This window comes from Corvus moneduloides, chromosome 4 (assembly GCF_009650955.1).
Source record: "Corvus moneduloides isolate bCorMon1 chromosome 4, bCorMon1.pri, whole genome shotgun sequence".
Taxonomy (NCBI): Eukaryota; Metazoa; Chordata; class Aves; order Passeriformes; family Corvidae; genus Corvus; species Corvus moneduloides.
In genome coordinates this window covers 68668501-68683970 of record NC_045479.1, presented here as the reverse complement: position 1 = coordinate 68683970, position 15470 = coordinate 68668501, and the positions used below count along the sequence as shown (strand labels likewise).

The following is a 15470-nucleotide window of genomic DNA, read 5'->3' as shown; positions in this document are numbered from 1 at the left end:
CCTGTGGGATCTCAAATGAGCAGTGTTTCTTCATCTGTCAAGATAAAATATATCTGTTTGTAGATTCCTCTCCGTGTCTTCTACCCTCAGGTCTTGTAAACTGCCAGATAGCCCTTTGTGTGTCAGATGCTCCTCCTTTCACACATACTATTGTGGTTTGCAACTGTGTTATTCATCGCTCCCCTGTCGTGTGAGTTACAGGCAGCAAAAGAATATTGTGAGCATGATTAATTTCCAGAGCCCGTGCTCCTCATCAGGCTGGTTGCACAGCAACCTCAGCTACAGAAAGAGAGAAATGTTCACTCTCTGCTTGTTTTAAATCCTTTAAACTCTTAAATATTCCGCTTGGAGAAGCAGGTTGTTGTTTGATAAGGTTGTGAATGACAGCAGCCCCCTTCCCATCCTCACTTTAGTTGCTTTAGAGACTATTTAGAGTTGGCTGCTGCAGGTCCTGCTCGATGAGTTGGAAGTGGGAGTTCACAAAAGCTGTTGCTCTTTGTTGTCTCCCAGGTGTGAACAACAAACCAAGTTCAAGACAAGTCACTGTGGTAAGAGAGCAATGCAGGGAGCGGCTCCAGACCGCGGCTGGCTCACAGCTCTTGTTATCGAGCAGACCAGTGCTTGTGTCTGTGCCTTGTGAGCATTGTCACTGTGCAAGAAGGTGCAGCTGGAGTTAGGGAGATGTAACAGTTCAGTTTGCATTTTATCTGTCTTTAACTTCCTTTAAACAACAGGCTTTGTCATGGGCACTTCCTTTCAGCGCCCTGCTGCTTAATGCCTTAGTAAAACAAAGCTTGAAGCTGACAGGGTGTGGTGAATCTATTGATTCCTTCTTTTAGGATGAGAAAAAAATACCATATAGTACAAGTTGGGGGATTTCTTCCCCTCCACTTAGGTGCAACTTTTTTTTCCTGGCTTGTGCATTTCTGTGCTCCCGTATGACAAAGATTACTAACAGAAGGCAGAAGATAGCAGATAAACAGCCTTACTACTGCTTTTTAGATACACAGTGCAAGTCATCTGAAACTGTATTTAAATCATGACATTGCATGTAAGACTTGAGAGAGCATTTAATCTTAAGAAAAGGCAGTTCGGTTACTGACCCAGGGTTGCATACACTCCTTTTAATAAGCCCTGGAAAGAGATGCTTAATTTGTTTTGCCACTTCTCATCAGTTTCAGCTACCAAAGCTCAGTGCAGATTTAAGACTATCTCAAGGAAACAGCTGTTGCTGTAGATGGTGCACTGCTGTCTGCAGGGGTGAAGAAACACTGCTGGGTGCTCACAAAACATGTGTGGCTTTCAGTACTCTCAAAATCAATTTTCAGTTTTTTCCAGGGTACATTCTCTAGAGAAATGATCTCAATGTTCCTGTGAAAAAGCTGAGCTGGATGTATTTGGGGTGAAGAGGAATTTCTGTGAAAACCTTTCATAGGGAAGTATTAGGTATAAATGTTTCTGATCCCAGGAAAGATTCTCTGAACTGCTGAATGAACTTCGCCAACCATTGCTGCTGTCTGTGATTAAATTGGTTCATTAGCTTGTTTTTCTAGAGTGATAGAATGAATCTAAACCCACAGATTCCTCGTTGTGCTGCCTTGGAGCTAACAAGACACCCCCATTAGCAGAAGTAAAAGATTGCTTATAATGAGAACTTGTGACAGCTTTTTGAGGAGGACCAGTGATGGGAAATGACAGCACAGCTTGCCCCAGTGGTGCTCTGCACTGATGGTGCCAATATTAGTGCGGAGGTGTTGCAACTCAACCATGCAGATCTGGGCTTGTTCACCCTTCCAAAACAAGTAAGAAACCACTCAGGTCTGTGTCCCCCAGTTTGCAGGTTTTTTTGAAGCTGTCTGGTTTCAGCACTGTTGTTTCTGTGCTTTGGCTTCTTAAAATGTGCTCTGTGAGAGCCGTACCCCGTGGACGTGCCCTGAGACAGACACCTGTGAAAGCCTGTGTGCAACCACACACTCCCTGCTGGGCTGCTGGCCCAGCTCCAGATTGCAAATCATAACCACTGGTTTCATCTCTGCTGGGACTCCCCACACCTGCATGAGGAGCTCGCTGTGGATGGTAACAGAGCCACCAGAGCATTTGTGCTGTCTCACGGGTTTCCATCATTTCCAGTCCCACGGTGTGTTAATGCCTGTGGGATAGCTCAGGTGGTGTGGGTGGGAGAGGCACTCTCCATGTTTGTTACTTTCTGCCGATGCTTCAAAAGCATCTTTGTGAGTTAGAAACCAGATGGCTGCAGTGTAAATAATTGAATGTATTTGCTGTTTGTATCAAGATAGGCAAGATCTTTTCAAGCAAGAATATCCTTCAGAGATGAAGGAAAGGTGGAGAAAGCAAAACGAGTGTTTAGTAGCTACACAGTCTTCAGGTTTGTTTTCCAGTTCCAGTTGATCTTTATTATAAACACAATAAAACTCTTCAGCCCTGCTTATGTTACTGCAGCCTTTTCCTTCCCTGTTTGATAGAACTGATTTCTTCCAAATTTAATACTTATTTTGCAGATTTTTACTAGCAGCTGTAGTCATATTTCCTTATAATTTATTACAATGTTTTGTTTCATTAGAATAGTTGATGCTTTGTTGGCCAAGAGAAGATAGCCCCGTGCTGGGGGTTGTATCTCAAGGTGACTCAACACAAGCTATTTCTTCCTCCCCCGCACACCTCTGTTTCTTCTAGTATGTCTTGTTAGTCTCTGCTTTCATTTTTCAGTTGTAAAGCAGTTGTGCTGTTGTGCACACTACCACAACTGTTAGGAACACAGATGTGTTAAAGATTACTAGTAGTGTGGACTACTAGTAATGGCTATATTAAAAGTGCCTTTAAGTTATTCTTTATTTATCTATATCTGTACATCATCTTAGAGCTTTCGTGAGCTCCACTAACATTTTGCAGACCCTGCTGTCTGTTTTTAGGGTCCCTTCTAAGAACAAGAACAGCAATTTTTCTAGATTGCTGGATGGTACAGCATTGCTGAAGTGGTTTTTCATGGAAAGCAAAATCTCTTTTTGGGTGGTTAGGGTTTTTTTTGCTCGTTTGGTTGTGTTTTGGGTTTGGGAGGTTTTTTTGTGGTTTTTGGTTGGTGCTCTCTCCCCTATTCTTTGTTCATCATCTGGGGATCTTGGTGGATCATGGGGATTAGCCAGAACCTTCTGTGGGCTCATCTGAAAGCACCTCGCACAGAAATACATTGAGTTTATTTGAGCTCTGTCTGATTTTCTGTTTAAAAAAAAGTTAAAGTAAATTAGTACATCACAGCTTGCTGTGATATAGAACTGTATAAGGTAAAGGATGTTAAAATATTTTAAGTGCTTAAAACCAGGTAGTTTCAATTTTGACATCTTTTTATCTAAAGATCAACCTTACTACAATAATTTAAGTGTATATGTATTCTAATTTTTTCTTTTTTCTTTTTTTTTTTTTGTTTTGTTTTGTTTTGTTTTAATTCTGTCGTTTGCTTTAATTCTTCTGTGGTTCCTTTGCAGGGTAAGATTTGGTTAATAGATTTTAACCCATTTGGTGAAGTAACAGACTCCCTGCTCTTTACATGGGAAGAACTCACCTCTGGGAAAAACTTGAAAGGAGACCAGAGTGAAGGGGAAGCAACAGAACAGGTGAGGGAGGCTGGATAACATCCAACAGGATTCATGGCCTTATTTTTTTCTTTCTTTTGCTGTTATAATCAAATTGTGATGCAAATCCCATTGAAGTAAATGGAGCTCCTTAACTTGTGAAATGTAGACTCTTTGTAAGCAGAATCTACTTTATTAGTTAATCTCAACAAGTATCACCTGCTAGTTTTAGAGGCCTGCAAGGGAATTTTTAGTTCAAACAGTACAAGCCCATATTGCAGCTTTGACCCCATTGCAAAGAAGAGGCCCTGAAACTTGCTTTTATACAGTTTTGATGCACTCCTTTCAGTTTTTCTTTAAATCTGTTGCTTTTCTGTATAATCACTTAAATTTCTGCTTGTTTCCTGATATCTGTCATGTAGTTTCCCACATCTCCAGTTTTATGGTTGGGGGGACACAAGCAGAAGCTTAACTTCTGTCTCTTCCTCATCTGGAATACCCTCAGGGAAGCCTTGTCCTCTGGTTGAACTCACTGGATTTGCAGAGCAGGGCTTTTCCATCCCTCTTCCAAGCAGCATTTCCTCTGTAAAAACAAGTAACTTCCTGTTAATACAGAGAGGGAGGGATAGTCTTCATTTTTTGTATTCCAGCTTTTTTTTCTCACTGCATCTTGAGACAGAGTCCTCACATCTTAATGAGTCCTTGGACAGCTTGATAAGAGATAAAGTGATGTGTTAGTGGATCTTGGGAAACACTTGGTTTTTTGCTGAAGAGAGATGGCTGGTCAATGTGGGCTTTTCTTTATTTCCTAGCCGTTGAGCTGCATTGGAGGTCACTGAAATGACAAGCTTCATTGAGCCAATTTTAACATCTGAGAGTTTCTTTAGTCCTGTGGCCCTTTCCATAACACACTGACAGAGAAACACCACTCCAGGCTGTCATTCAGGCCATTGTCTCTGTCTCACCATGGGGCTGTTGTTATGAAAACCCATTCCATGAAACCTCCTCCTAAAAGCTGTGTCTCCTTTGTTGAAACACACTCCCAATTCTTGAGCTGTCTCTGGGACACGTGAATTTTTGTTTTGGGATTTTTCTCAGTGCCAGATGCTTTACACAGTTTTCTGTAGTGCAACCCTGGATGAAAAGCAGTCACAGAATCTGGTGTGAAGTTACTGATCTCTCTTTAAAATGAAGTTGTTTATTGCTGTAAAACTGGCAATTGCATTGCATGTCAATGTGTTCAACTGAAAATTATATTATTCCCCAAAAACGGTTGCTACAGTTGAGCATTTAGAGATACTTCTGGCCCTTTAATAGAGGTATTTTTTCCTTCAGTAAGTAAATTGGCTGGAAATCTTAAATTATAATTTCAGTAAGGTTATAGTTGCAAATGTGTTTAAACAGGGAAACTGTGAAGACCTGTTTCAGATTCTATCAAAAATATTTTGCTCTATCTAGATACATAGATAGATACTATTGCCCAAAGTTCCTTATAGCTCCATTATTCCAGCACCATCATAAGCACGAGTTTATTAAATACATTAATAACTGATACATTGTCAAAACTTTAAAGTGAGCTAATGAAAGCCATTAGTTGACTGTTGAACATGTTTGACATTTTAAATTGCTCCTAAGTGGGCAGAGGTTTTATAAGAAAGCTACAATTTTTAGAAAGCGCAAGTTTAGTTGAATGAGTGCCAAATAAAGTCATTGGCAACGTGACTCAGTCTCACGGAGGAGTTCCAGAAACATTTCTAGCTTCATCCATGTCCACTGTTCTTGTCTTATCTCTGGTGTCTTTTCCAAAGGATTATCCAGTGTTCCGTTGTACGAACAGCAAAGTCACAGTCCAGCCCAGTCCCTACCTGAGCTACCGACTGCCCAAGGACTTTGTGGACCTTTCCACAGGAGAGGATGTTCACAAATTGATTGACTTTCTTAAGCTGGTAAGAAGTAGCAGAAAGAATCTCTGACTTTCCACCTTTGTCAGATGGAAACTCCAAAGTCCCTGGAACTGTGCTTTTGTAACTAACAAAGAGTACATAATTACAGAAAAAGCAATGTATGAAGCCATCACACAATGTATTGTTGGGTTAATTGTTTCTGAAGTGATGAAGAGCAAGCTTTCATACTGTTCTCACTTTGGTTAATTAATTTTATTTTTATGGGAAGCAATGAATGTAGTTTGACAAATCTTACTGAAGGACTGAGCTGTTTCCTTTCTTATTGAAATGTAAATATGAATGTAGTATGAATGGAAATGTGCTTTTTGAACGCCTGGAGCGAATGCTTTTAACTTTCAATGTTTTTAACTTTTTTCTTTAAAAGTTAGAAGACAAATATATTAGAGAAAACCATGAAAGAGTTGTTCTTTTTTCAATCCACTTTCTTTGTTCTTTTGATGCACAGTGACAGGAAAACATGACATCTTTGTAAGGTAGGGAAGGGAGGGCAGGTTACCTGCATCTGGATCACTGACTCTTGCCACCACCATTATGTTTTCTGGTCCTTGTATATTCCATGATTTAATGGGCAAGGCAAATTTTATTCTTTACTGGAAATAACATCCTATTGTTTGGGATGAGAGAGAGGGTTGATATTGCTCTCTTCCATTTGCTGGAAACATTATCTCTTACTGTTCCAAAAAATGGCTTAGAAATGCAGTCACTTTCTAATCCATTGTATCTGGAAACACTTGTCATGATTTATTAGTGCTCTTACTTCAGATAACTGTGTCCTAACATTATGAACTCTTCTGTTCTGTTGACAGAAAAGAAATCAGCAAGATGATGACTGAGGTACCCAGAAGCATTATATTGAATTACAAGCAAGAAATGTGGCAAAAGCTGTATTTAGCATAACTATTAAACTCTTGATTTAAAGAAAACCTGCTTTTTATAGTCAATGAAAGAACTGAAGAGCTGTTCATCCTCTGTGTCTGTTGGTTTATACAAAAGTGTAGAAAAGCTTTTTCAGGGAAACACAGAAGGTCAGGGTGAGTTCTCACTGGATTCCAGGTGCAAAGAAGCAACAACCTGAGTGCAGCTGAACAACTGCTTTCCCATCTCATAATGTGAACATTGATGCCACTGAGCTACGCCTTTGGACTCCCCAAAGTCCAAAGTGTAAATACAGCAACATGTAATGCTTGTCCAGTAAAAACATGGTGTATTCTCTGAATTCAGGCACAGTCTTGCTTAAAATGTAGTCACAAAGAAGAAGGAATGTACATTTTTATCTGTAGTAACCTTTAAAAATTGTAAATTGGTTTTGTTTTGGGAGCACTTCTCATCCTTTATGTAAAAAAAAAACCTAAAAAATGGAGAAGGGATTTTTTATTTGTTACAAGGGCTAATATTTCATTTCAGATAACAGCTATAGCTAGAGTAGACTGTTTAAGGTTTGAAAATTTTACATATTGGGAATTTGAAGTTCTGAATGCATTTCAAGTAAAGTAATATTTTCACAGTCGCTAAAGCAACAAAATTCTTTCACCTTAACCAAATTTCATTTCATTTTCATAGTAAAGCTTTCTTGAAACCTGATTTTTTAAACATGATTACATACTAGACATCATCTGTGACTTTAATATATGTAGTTAACAACAACCTATAATTTTATATGCAGACTCAGTCTTGTTTCTTTTGTGTCACATCTCTGAGTTTCTTAAGAAAGCAATTACTCTTTCAGCTCTTAAAATTCTGTATTCATTTGGTACTTCATGTTTTTTGTATAAAGGGAAGCTTGGCTAAATTTGGGGAAACAGAAGCTCTTGTTACCAATTGCTGTTGTTTGGGAGGTGGGGGAGGACAGTTTTAGGTGAATCACAAGCTGACTTTTGGATATAGGTATTTGCATGGCATCACTAATTTATTAACAGTGTGCAGAGTTCCCATTGAAACAAAAGGACATTTGGAGGTTCATAACCCCTGGAAATTGGTTCCTGTTTCAAACCAGTTATGTGATGTGTGTGTGTATATAAAGCTGTTTGTGTTTCTTTGCCTTGCTTTTGCTGTCAGATTGGAATGGTGCTTGGTTACAATCTGTTCTTGGATGTTAAATCTGAGCTAAGATGTTAAATTATTACTTACTGTCTTTATTTAGCTTCACTTTTGAATGAAAATTTACTTGAGTTAAAGATTATGCAGATTAAGAATCAAGTTCTACGACACACATTGGTGAAACATCACAGATTAAAGCTCCTGGAGTCAGAACAAGTCTGCCCTGCCTTTGAAGCATTGGAACCTGCTTCTCAATAGCTTTTTGTATTCAAATTAGATGTTCATTAACTCAGGGCTGGGCTATATACCTAATCCTGCCATACTGCAGGACTTTGGATGAGTGTTTCTCAAATTTGAGTTTGATGTCTCTAAATCGGGTAGGAACTTCAAGGTGTAAAAAATTAACAACGCTTTCCTCTTTCTTTTAAAGTTTCTAGCCATAACTTAAACTGTTGTGATGATCTAACCACATTTCCTTTACACAGATGATGCTGTGGAACTTCCAACAGATTCATAAATGCTTCTGAACTACAGAGTATTGTCTTTGAAAACACAGTCCTAGTTTAAAGCTGGAAGATAGTTTCCCACCTCTTCCATGTGGGCTTCACAAATTAATTTACTGTCTTCTCAGCTGTCTTTGCTGAATGTTCACCAGGACATATTTGGTGATGGGACCAGTTTGATGGGACCCTGTGTCCCTTTAGATGGGTAGGCTGGAGTTTCTCTTCTGTGAAATGCTGACAGATGCCCAGTCTGAATTCACGGGCTGCTCAGCCAAGCTATCCAACACTGATAGTGAACTGTAGTTTAGAGTTGCAGGAACTGGTCCTGCTTCCTGTGGGCTTAGTCATAGTGAAGAACCATAAAAGATAGCAGAGCAAAAATACTGGTCCCATGTTCAGGCTCTGGTGCAGAAAAAATGCCCAATATAACAATAAGATCTGCATGATCAGGTCCCCTAAAATACCATATCCCTACAGTTTAAATACATACTTTAGATGTACTTTGCTTTTTTCCCTAACTTCAGGTAACCAGACAGTGAATTTTGTTTGTCTATAAATTAAAAATTCCTCTTCTAAAAGAATGTTCACTCCATGTGTCCTTTTGATCTAGGATAATTAAGAAACATTCCTTTTGGGGAGCTGAGGGAGCTAATGTTGGTAGATTAAAAATGCTTCAGATCAATTTTACACTGAATAGTATATGACACTCTTTTGTATTTCATCATAAAAGCAGTTTCTGCCTCTAGCCATCATATACAGAAATTTGAAGATACAAAATTCCAACTGTTCAGGTCCCTTGTTCATGGAATTCAATTATATCATCACCAGTTGACGAGTAAGGGCCAACTATATACTACAAATTCTTAATTATATGCTTAAAACACAGTGTAAGGATGCTTGCAGTCTCATCTAGATGACAAACAGAAGTTTTAGAGGGAGGTAACATGCAGTCATTTTACACAGATTCTGTGCCTGCCAAACCCTGCAAAAGTCTGGCTGTGTCTGATGGCTCCAGCAGTGAGATTCAGTTCTTGGGCTGCAGCTCTGCCAAGGAAAAGTCCTCATTGTTTCACAGCCAATACTTGTGATGTTTAATCTCCCACATGGATAGTGGGGATCAGGATTCCTGTAACCCCATAAGTAGCAGTTCTTAACATGTCCTGGCTTAGTTCAGGGTTTGGAGTAACACTCTTGTCCTTCTGGGTTTCAGACTGTCCATTCCATTTGTTCTCCTTTGACTTTTCTTTCTCTGGTATTGTCCATGTCTTTCCTCATCCCCCAGTCTCTTATTTGGATAAATGTTAAGATCAGAATTGGCAGTAACAGCAGCATGGATAATACTGATCTGAATTTTAAAACCTCTCCCTATCCACTTTTCCCTTTCTCTTACAAAGACACGTTTTCGAGTGGTGCTCTATAATATCTAAAAAACCCCCTAAACCCTAAAAGTAGGGGAGTAGTATCCAGGCCCAAGTCTCAGTAAAATCAGTAGCATTTGTTGGATTCTGATCACAGCTTGTAAAAATCCACATAACTGCATCTGACACCCTTAGCTAGAGATCTCATGTATCTCATTGTTATGTACTCACCTATTGCTCACGTCCAGGATGCAGAAAAAAGGTACCCTGTGAGATGCAGTTCAGGTGCTCATTGGGGCAACAGAGACCATTGCACACTCCTGGTTTCAGGCTTTCAGGTGAGCATTGCCAGGTGAAAGGACCCGAAAACAGAGCAGTGACAGTGTGGAGATGGGTAATAGCATGACACAAACTGTGTAAAAATCCTTCTGTAGCTTTGTGCATGGCTGAGTTCAGCTTTCACAGACTGTCCCAAATTTGAAGTGTCAAATAGCCAGAGAGGAGCACAGGGTGTTTGTCAGGGAGCATAAATAGGCAAATCAGCTTGGCACCTGGTAATTGATTTCAACCTTAGAGGCCAAAAGTTGTGTTTGGACACACGTTACATTTTGGACATTAGTTCAACAAATAATACTGAACTAAAATACATACTTTTGGCCAAGAGAAGATGGACCTAAAGTGTAACACAGAAACGGACCATAATTCTTTTCATTCATGAAGGACACTTGGTAACACTGATGTTTAGAGGCCTAATAAATCTGCCTTAGCAAAAGCTTGTCTGGATGTTGAATTAAGTGTCTTCTATCTGACCTGGGTAAAGAGAAAATCTCCAACTTGTGGTCATCCTGAAATTATATAGAGCTAAAATAAGACTTGTTGCCATAACTGGTGTATTTTGTGGAGACTTGAAGCTTTCTCAGCGATACAGAGCCCTTACGCAGTTACATGTGATTACAGGATTTTGTAGTAGTAATGACATTGGCACTGCAGTAAGTGTGGTTTGGGGCTTTTTGGTTCTTTCTTTTGGGGAGGGCAGACTGGGGGAGGGAGGTATCCTGCTATATTTCTTCATGTGAACTATTGCAGCAATGTACTACCTGGATATCAATAGTGCTTTGATTGCTCCAAGGTCCTCTTAACAGCTGGCCAGGCTTCTTCCAAGGACGTGTTTTGGCAGCTTGTAGGGAAAGGCTGGTTGGCTGGTTGGTCATAAACACTGGCTGCTCAGAACCTTTCTTCAGGGAAGGATGCTAGTTACAGCTGAACTTCCAGGAGAGACTTGTGGCTCCTAAACAGCATTACTGTCCAAAAGAAAGAGAATAATCAATACTTGTTGTTTCTAGTCTTTAGGGCTCAAATCCAGCTGGTGGAGGGGCTTGAAATTTTGGGTTCTGTCTTGGCTTCTGCTATGAAACTGTGTCCTGACAGACTGTAGCACTTCATTGACGTAAATGAATTATTCATCAGAGCTGGGACTGTTAAGTTCCAGGAGAGAGAATGAACAACATGTGAAGCTAAAACGTCTGTACACCAGAATGTGGAATACACAGGAGGAGCTCAGTGTCAGGATGTGTCAGGAATGATTGATGTGCATTGCAGTGACTTTGGGAGATAAACGGCAGCACTGGATCACAGACCTGTCGCTCAGGAAAGGCTGGAGGCACTGTGCCGAACACCAGCAGTGTATTTCCAAAGCTTGGGAATCACAGAATGGTTTGGTTTGGAAAGGACTGTTAAATGTCCTCTAGTCCTCAAACACTTCCAGGAATGGGGCAACCACAACTTCTCTGGGCACCCTGTTCCTGTGTCTCAGCAACTTCATACAGAAAAATTTCTTCCTTAATGTCAGTCTAAACTGACCCTCTTGCAGTTTAAAGCTGCTGCCCTTTGTTCTGTCACTACAGCCCCTGGTAAAAGTCTCTCTTTATGTTTCCTATAAGCCCCTTTTAAGTACTGAAAGATTGGAATGTGGTTTACCCAGAACTTTCCCCAGCTTTCCCCATCTCCCTCAGCCTTTCCTCAAAGGAGAGGTGTTCCAGCCCTGGGATCCTTTTTGCGGCCTTTCTCTGAACTTGCTCAAACAGGTCCATATCTCTCCTGTACTGGGGACGCCAGAGCTGGATCCAGCACTGCAGGTGGGGTCTCAACAGAGCAGAGGGGCAGAATCCCTTGCCTTGATCTGCAGCTCATGGTGCTGGGGATGCAGCCCAGGACATGTTTGGCTTTCTGGGCTGTGAGTGCCCATGTCCAGCTTGTGCTCAACTTTTTATCCACCACTATTTCCAAATAATACTTGAGAATCTGTTGGGAAAGTGCTGAACATGGGAAGACTTGAAAAGACAGAGAGTTAATAGAATTTTTTCCAGAGGACAGTTTGTATTTCAGAAGGTACAGGGTATTATTTTAGAGCTGAATGTTCTGGGTTGCAGTCAGGCTTATTTGAAGTGGTTAAAACTTTAAAAGTCAGAAGTAATTCAGGTGAAAGTGGCCTTGGAGTTGGCATTTGGTGCTCTGGAGAAAGCAGGGAGATGAGAGAAGCAGAATAAGGACCTGAAAAGGCAGTTTTGGTAAGCGTGGGTGTCAATGCCTGGGTCCATTTGGGAGAGGTGGGTGGGATAACTGAAGAGAGGTGCTTTTTTGATGGCCCATCAGCAATGTCCTAATGTGAAGGGAAAATGGCACAGCAAGGGCTTGTAAGGATCAATCAAAATGAAAACTACGGAAATCTGAAGGAAAGGCACATGATTAAGTGTGAAAAAATGAGTGTATGGAGAAAAAATGATGGATGATTCAGAGAAAACTGATGCTGTTAATGTTTTCTTTGCCTCACTATATTCTTTTTCCTTTTTTTCAAGGAAAAGAAGAAATGAAGTAAATTAACACAATTTAGCAGAAAAACTGTACTTGGAATGGCTATTGCTCTGAAGCCAGAGAGGGCATTGTGAGACCACTATACATTTTATTTCAGGGTTTGTATTTTTCCATAGCTTCGTTAATGGCTGGAGCGGTGAAATAAACAGCCTGTATAAAAATCTGTGGTTGGCAGTGACTTGAGAATACACTCAGGCACTTTGGAGGTTTGTATCAGAATTAGAAATGGCCATAATACACAGGAAAAATGGCCTGAAATAACGGGAAGAAATTTGATAAAGGCAAGTGCAAAGAGCAGTAGTTAGGAGGAGAAATCAGACATTTGAGTATAAATGGGTGAGAGCTGGCAGAGCAGCAGTGCAGTGGGAGTGGATAAGTTACAGTAGAGACCATTAAATGCAAGGTGATAATAAGCTGTTGGGGGAGGATAAAGGCAGGTGTCATTCTGGGCTAGGAGGAGAGAGGGATGGAAAAAATGAGAGATTATTTTGTTTGAGGAGAGGGTGGTGTAGTGAGATGTGTTGCTTTAGGCACAATGTTGCAAGAAATACATTGGTCATTGGAGAGTGGCCAAAGATTGACTAAAGAATCACCGAATAATTCAAGTTAGAAGGGATTCATAAAGATCATTGAGTCCAGCTCCCTGCTCCTCACAGGACTACCTAAAACTACCTAAAACTAAACTGTGTGACTGAGAGCATCGTGCAGACCGTCCTTGAACACTGTCAGGCTTGGTGCTGTAAGCACTTCCCCAGGGAGCCTCTTCCAGTGCCTGAGCACCTGCTCAGTGAAGAACCTTTTCCCAGAGTTCACACTGGACAGCATCCCCAGTGCAGCTTCTTGCCACTGCCTCATGTCCTGCTGCTGGTCACCAGAGAGCGGAGACCAGCACCTCCACCGTCCCCCTTGGGGGAGGTGCAGACTGTGACGAGGTCTCTCCTCAGCCTCCGCTTCTCCAAGCTGAACAAACCAAGTGACCTCAGCTGTTCCTCATAAATCTTGCCCTTGAGACTTCTCACCATCTTGTTCACCATCCTCTGGACACACTTGAATAGTCTGATGTCCTTCTTACATTGTGGTGCCCAAAACTGCCTTGGACTTGAAGTGAGGCCCCCCCATGCAGAGCAGAGCGGGACAATCCCCTCCCTTACCTGTCTGGTGGTGCTGGGCCTGATGCATCCCAGGACATAGTTTGCCCTCCTGGCTGCCAGAACACATTGTTGACTGCTATTCCACTTTCCAGTTACATAGATGCAAAAGATTGCCCTGAGCCTTCTCTTCTGTACATGGACCACTCCCAGCTCTCTGCCTTTCCTCACAGGAGAGATGCTCCAGTGCCAGACAGATTTCTCCAAGGAGCACTCCTGAGCTGAAGAACAACTGTGAACTCAAATTGCTTAGAAAAAACTACTGCAATCATGAAACATGTTTTTCTTACTGCACTGGATGCCAGGCTCTAATCCCAGAAGGAACAGCTTGGCCTGTGATACCATCTTTGAAGGCCTGTGCAGGGTAGAAGGCAGCAAAGGGTCCGACCTGCCTTCTCTGGCTGCATTTTCCAAGTTATTGCCTTCTGCTTCTGCGACAGCAAGATGCCCCTTGTGTCCTGGTTTTGGGGTCAGGAATGGACTAAGATCTGCTTCCAATTCCTGCTGTTCCACACATTCATGTTTCTTCCCATCCAGGACTGCTTAGGCACATTCATGAGCATTTTGGCTAATTATTGCTGGCTGCTCATTCAGCACACACCTGCCACTTGTACCCTGGGTCCAGGGTCAGGAAGGACTTTTTTCTCTGTGAGTTTTTTGCTCATGGGATAGTTCATTGTTATCACAAGAAAATGTGATTTGTTAGAAAAGGCAAAATCTGACTTTTTCAATATGGGAAAGGGGGCTGAGCTCTGTGTTGTTTCTAAAAGAAATCAGCCAATACATAGCAAAGATGAGCAGGGAGAGCCCTCAGAGGAGAAAATAATCCCAGCCCTAAGGCAAGCTACAAAGAGAGTCTGGGGAATCTGCAGGAGTAACATTGATTATGCTCAGTCTTACTTGAGACCCTTCCTCATCCTATTCCTTCACTTTCCATACGGTGTGAAAATTTCTGCCTTATCCAGCGAGACAACCCTCCCCAAACTTCAGATCTCACCTGGGGATGCCATGTGCCCTTTCAAAGTGGTATCCATGCTTGGTTTCCCTGATTCCAGGTGGAAGCCCTCGGTGCTTTCCTATCTCATTTAGGGATGTGGTGGTTCAGCCCTTCTCAGTGCACAGGGCTGAAGAGGAAAGGAAATTCAGCTCCAGCACAGGGTTTGGATTTGGGTTTTCTCACTTTTCCAGGAGGCGATGATCCACAGCAAGAAGTCAGCCGGAGTCCAGGAATAGCACTTTGTCTCTCATAGAAACCATTTGATTGGCATCACTGAGCTGCAAAAAGACCCGGTGGGCTTGGTGGCAGATTCTGATCGCCTGGAGACAGGTTTTTCAACCTCATCTCACAGCAAGAGGAAGAAAGCTCATCTGGTATCCTTTGTACTTGCATACACCTGGGAAAGGGATAGCAGATCTTTTGAAAGGAAATGCACAATGGGGTCGTGCATGTAAAAGGGAGGGAAGTGTCTGCAGAAAGGCCTCTGTCACAAAGTGTTTGCCCTTTGGGATTTGGTGTTCTTTGGAGCGTGAATACCTCCAGAAAGAAAGAAAGAAAAAAAAAAGTATGATGGAATCATACATCATGGATCTCCATTTTTGACCGAATTTGATCGAGAGCTTTCTTAAACGTATTAAATATCATGAAAGCAGGCAGCTAGGTAGAAAGATGGGCCAGAGTGAGATGCTCTGAAAGCCCCTTCCTGAAGGAAAGGCTGCAGTGGTGGTTTCTGTAGCAGTGGGTAATGAATCTATGAGAAATACGTATTGCAAACGCCCTGAGGGCAGGAACACCTTCAGCACAAATTTCCTTTATGAGTCACTATAGAAATAAACCCCCAAACCCAAGTCTGCACAAGCCCTACCTACATTCTGCTCCCTTGCAGGTAAACTGCAAATGACTTTGAGTCAGAAACATTAAACTGTCAAAGAACTTCGACACTGGACACTTTTAACTTGCTTTGGATGACCCTTTTCCATGGAGAAGACTTGAAAATAAGTGCTA

At 41.5% G+C, this 15470-nt stretch overlaps 1 protein-coding gene across 1 annotated transcript in view; it reads left to right on the top strand.

Annotated features, from left to right (window-relative positions):
- Positions 1–8672, top strand: part of CDC123 (cell division cycle 123) — a 32987-nt gene extending 24315 nt beyond the window's left edge. Inside the window, exons 11-13 of the mRNA XM_032106159.1 lie at positions 3501–3629; positions 5396–5533; positions 6358–8672. Of these exons, the coding sequence (XP_031962050.1) occupies positions 3501–3629; positions 5396–5533; positions 6358–6384 (294 nt within the window). The 3' untranslated portion in view covers positions 6385–8672. The remainder of the gene's footprint in view (positions 1–3500; positions 3630–5395; positions 5534–6357) is intronic.
- Positions 8673–15470: the final 6798 nt, after the last annotated feature.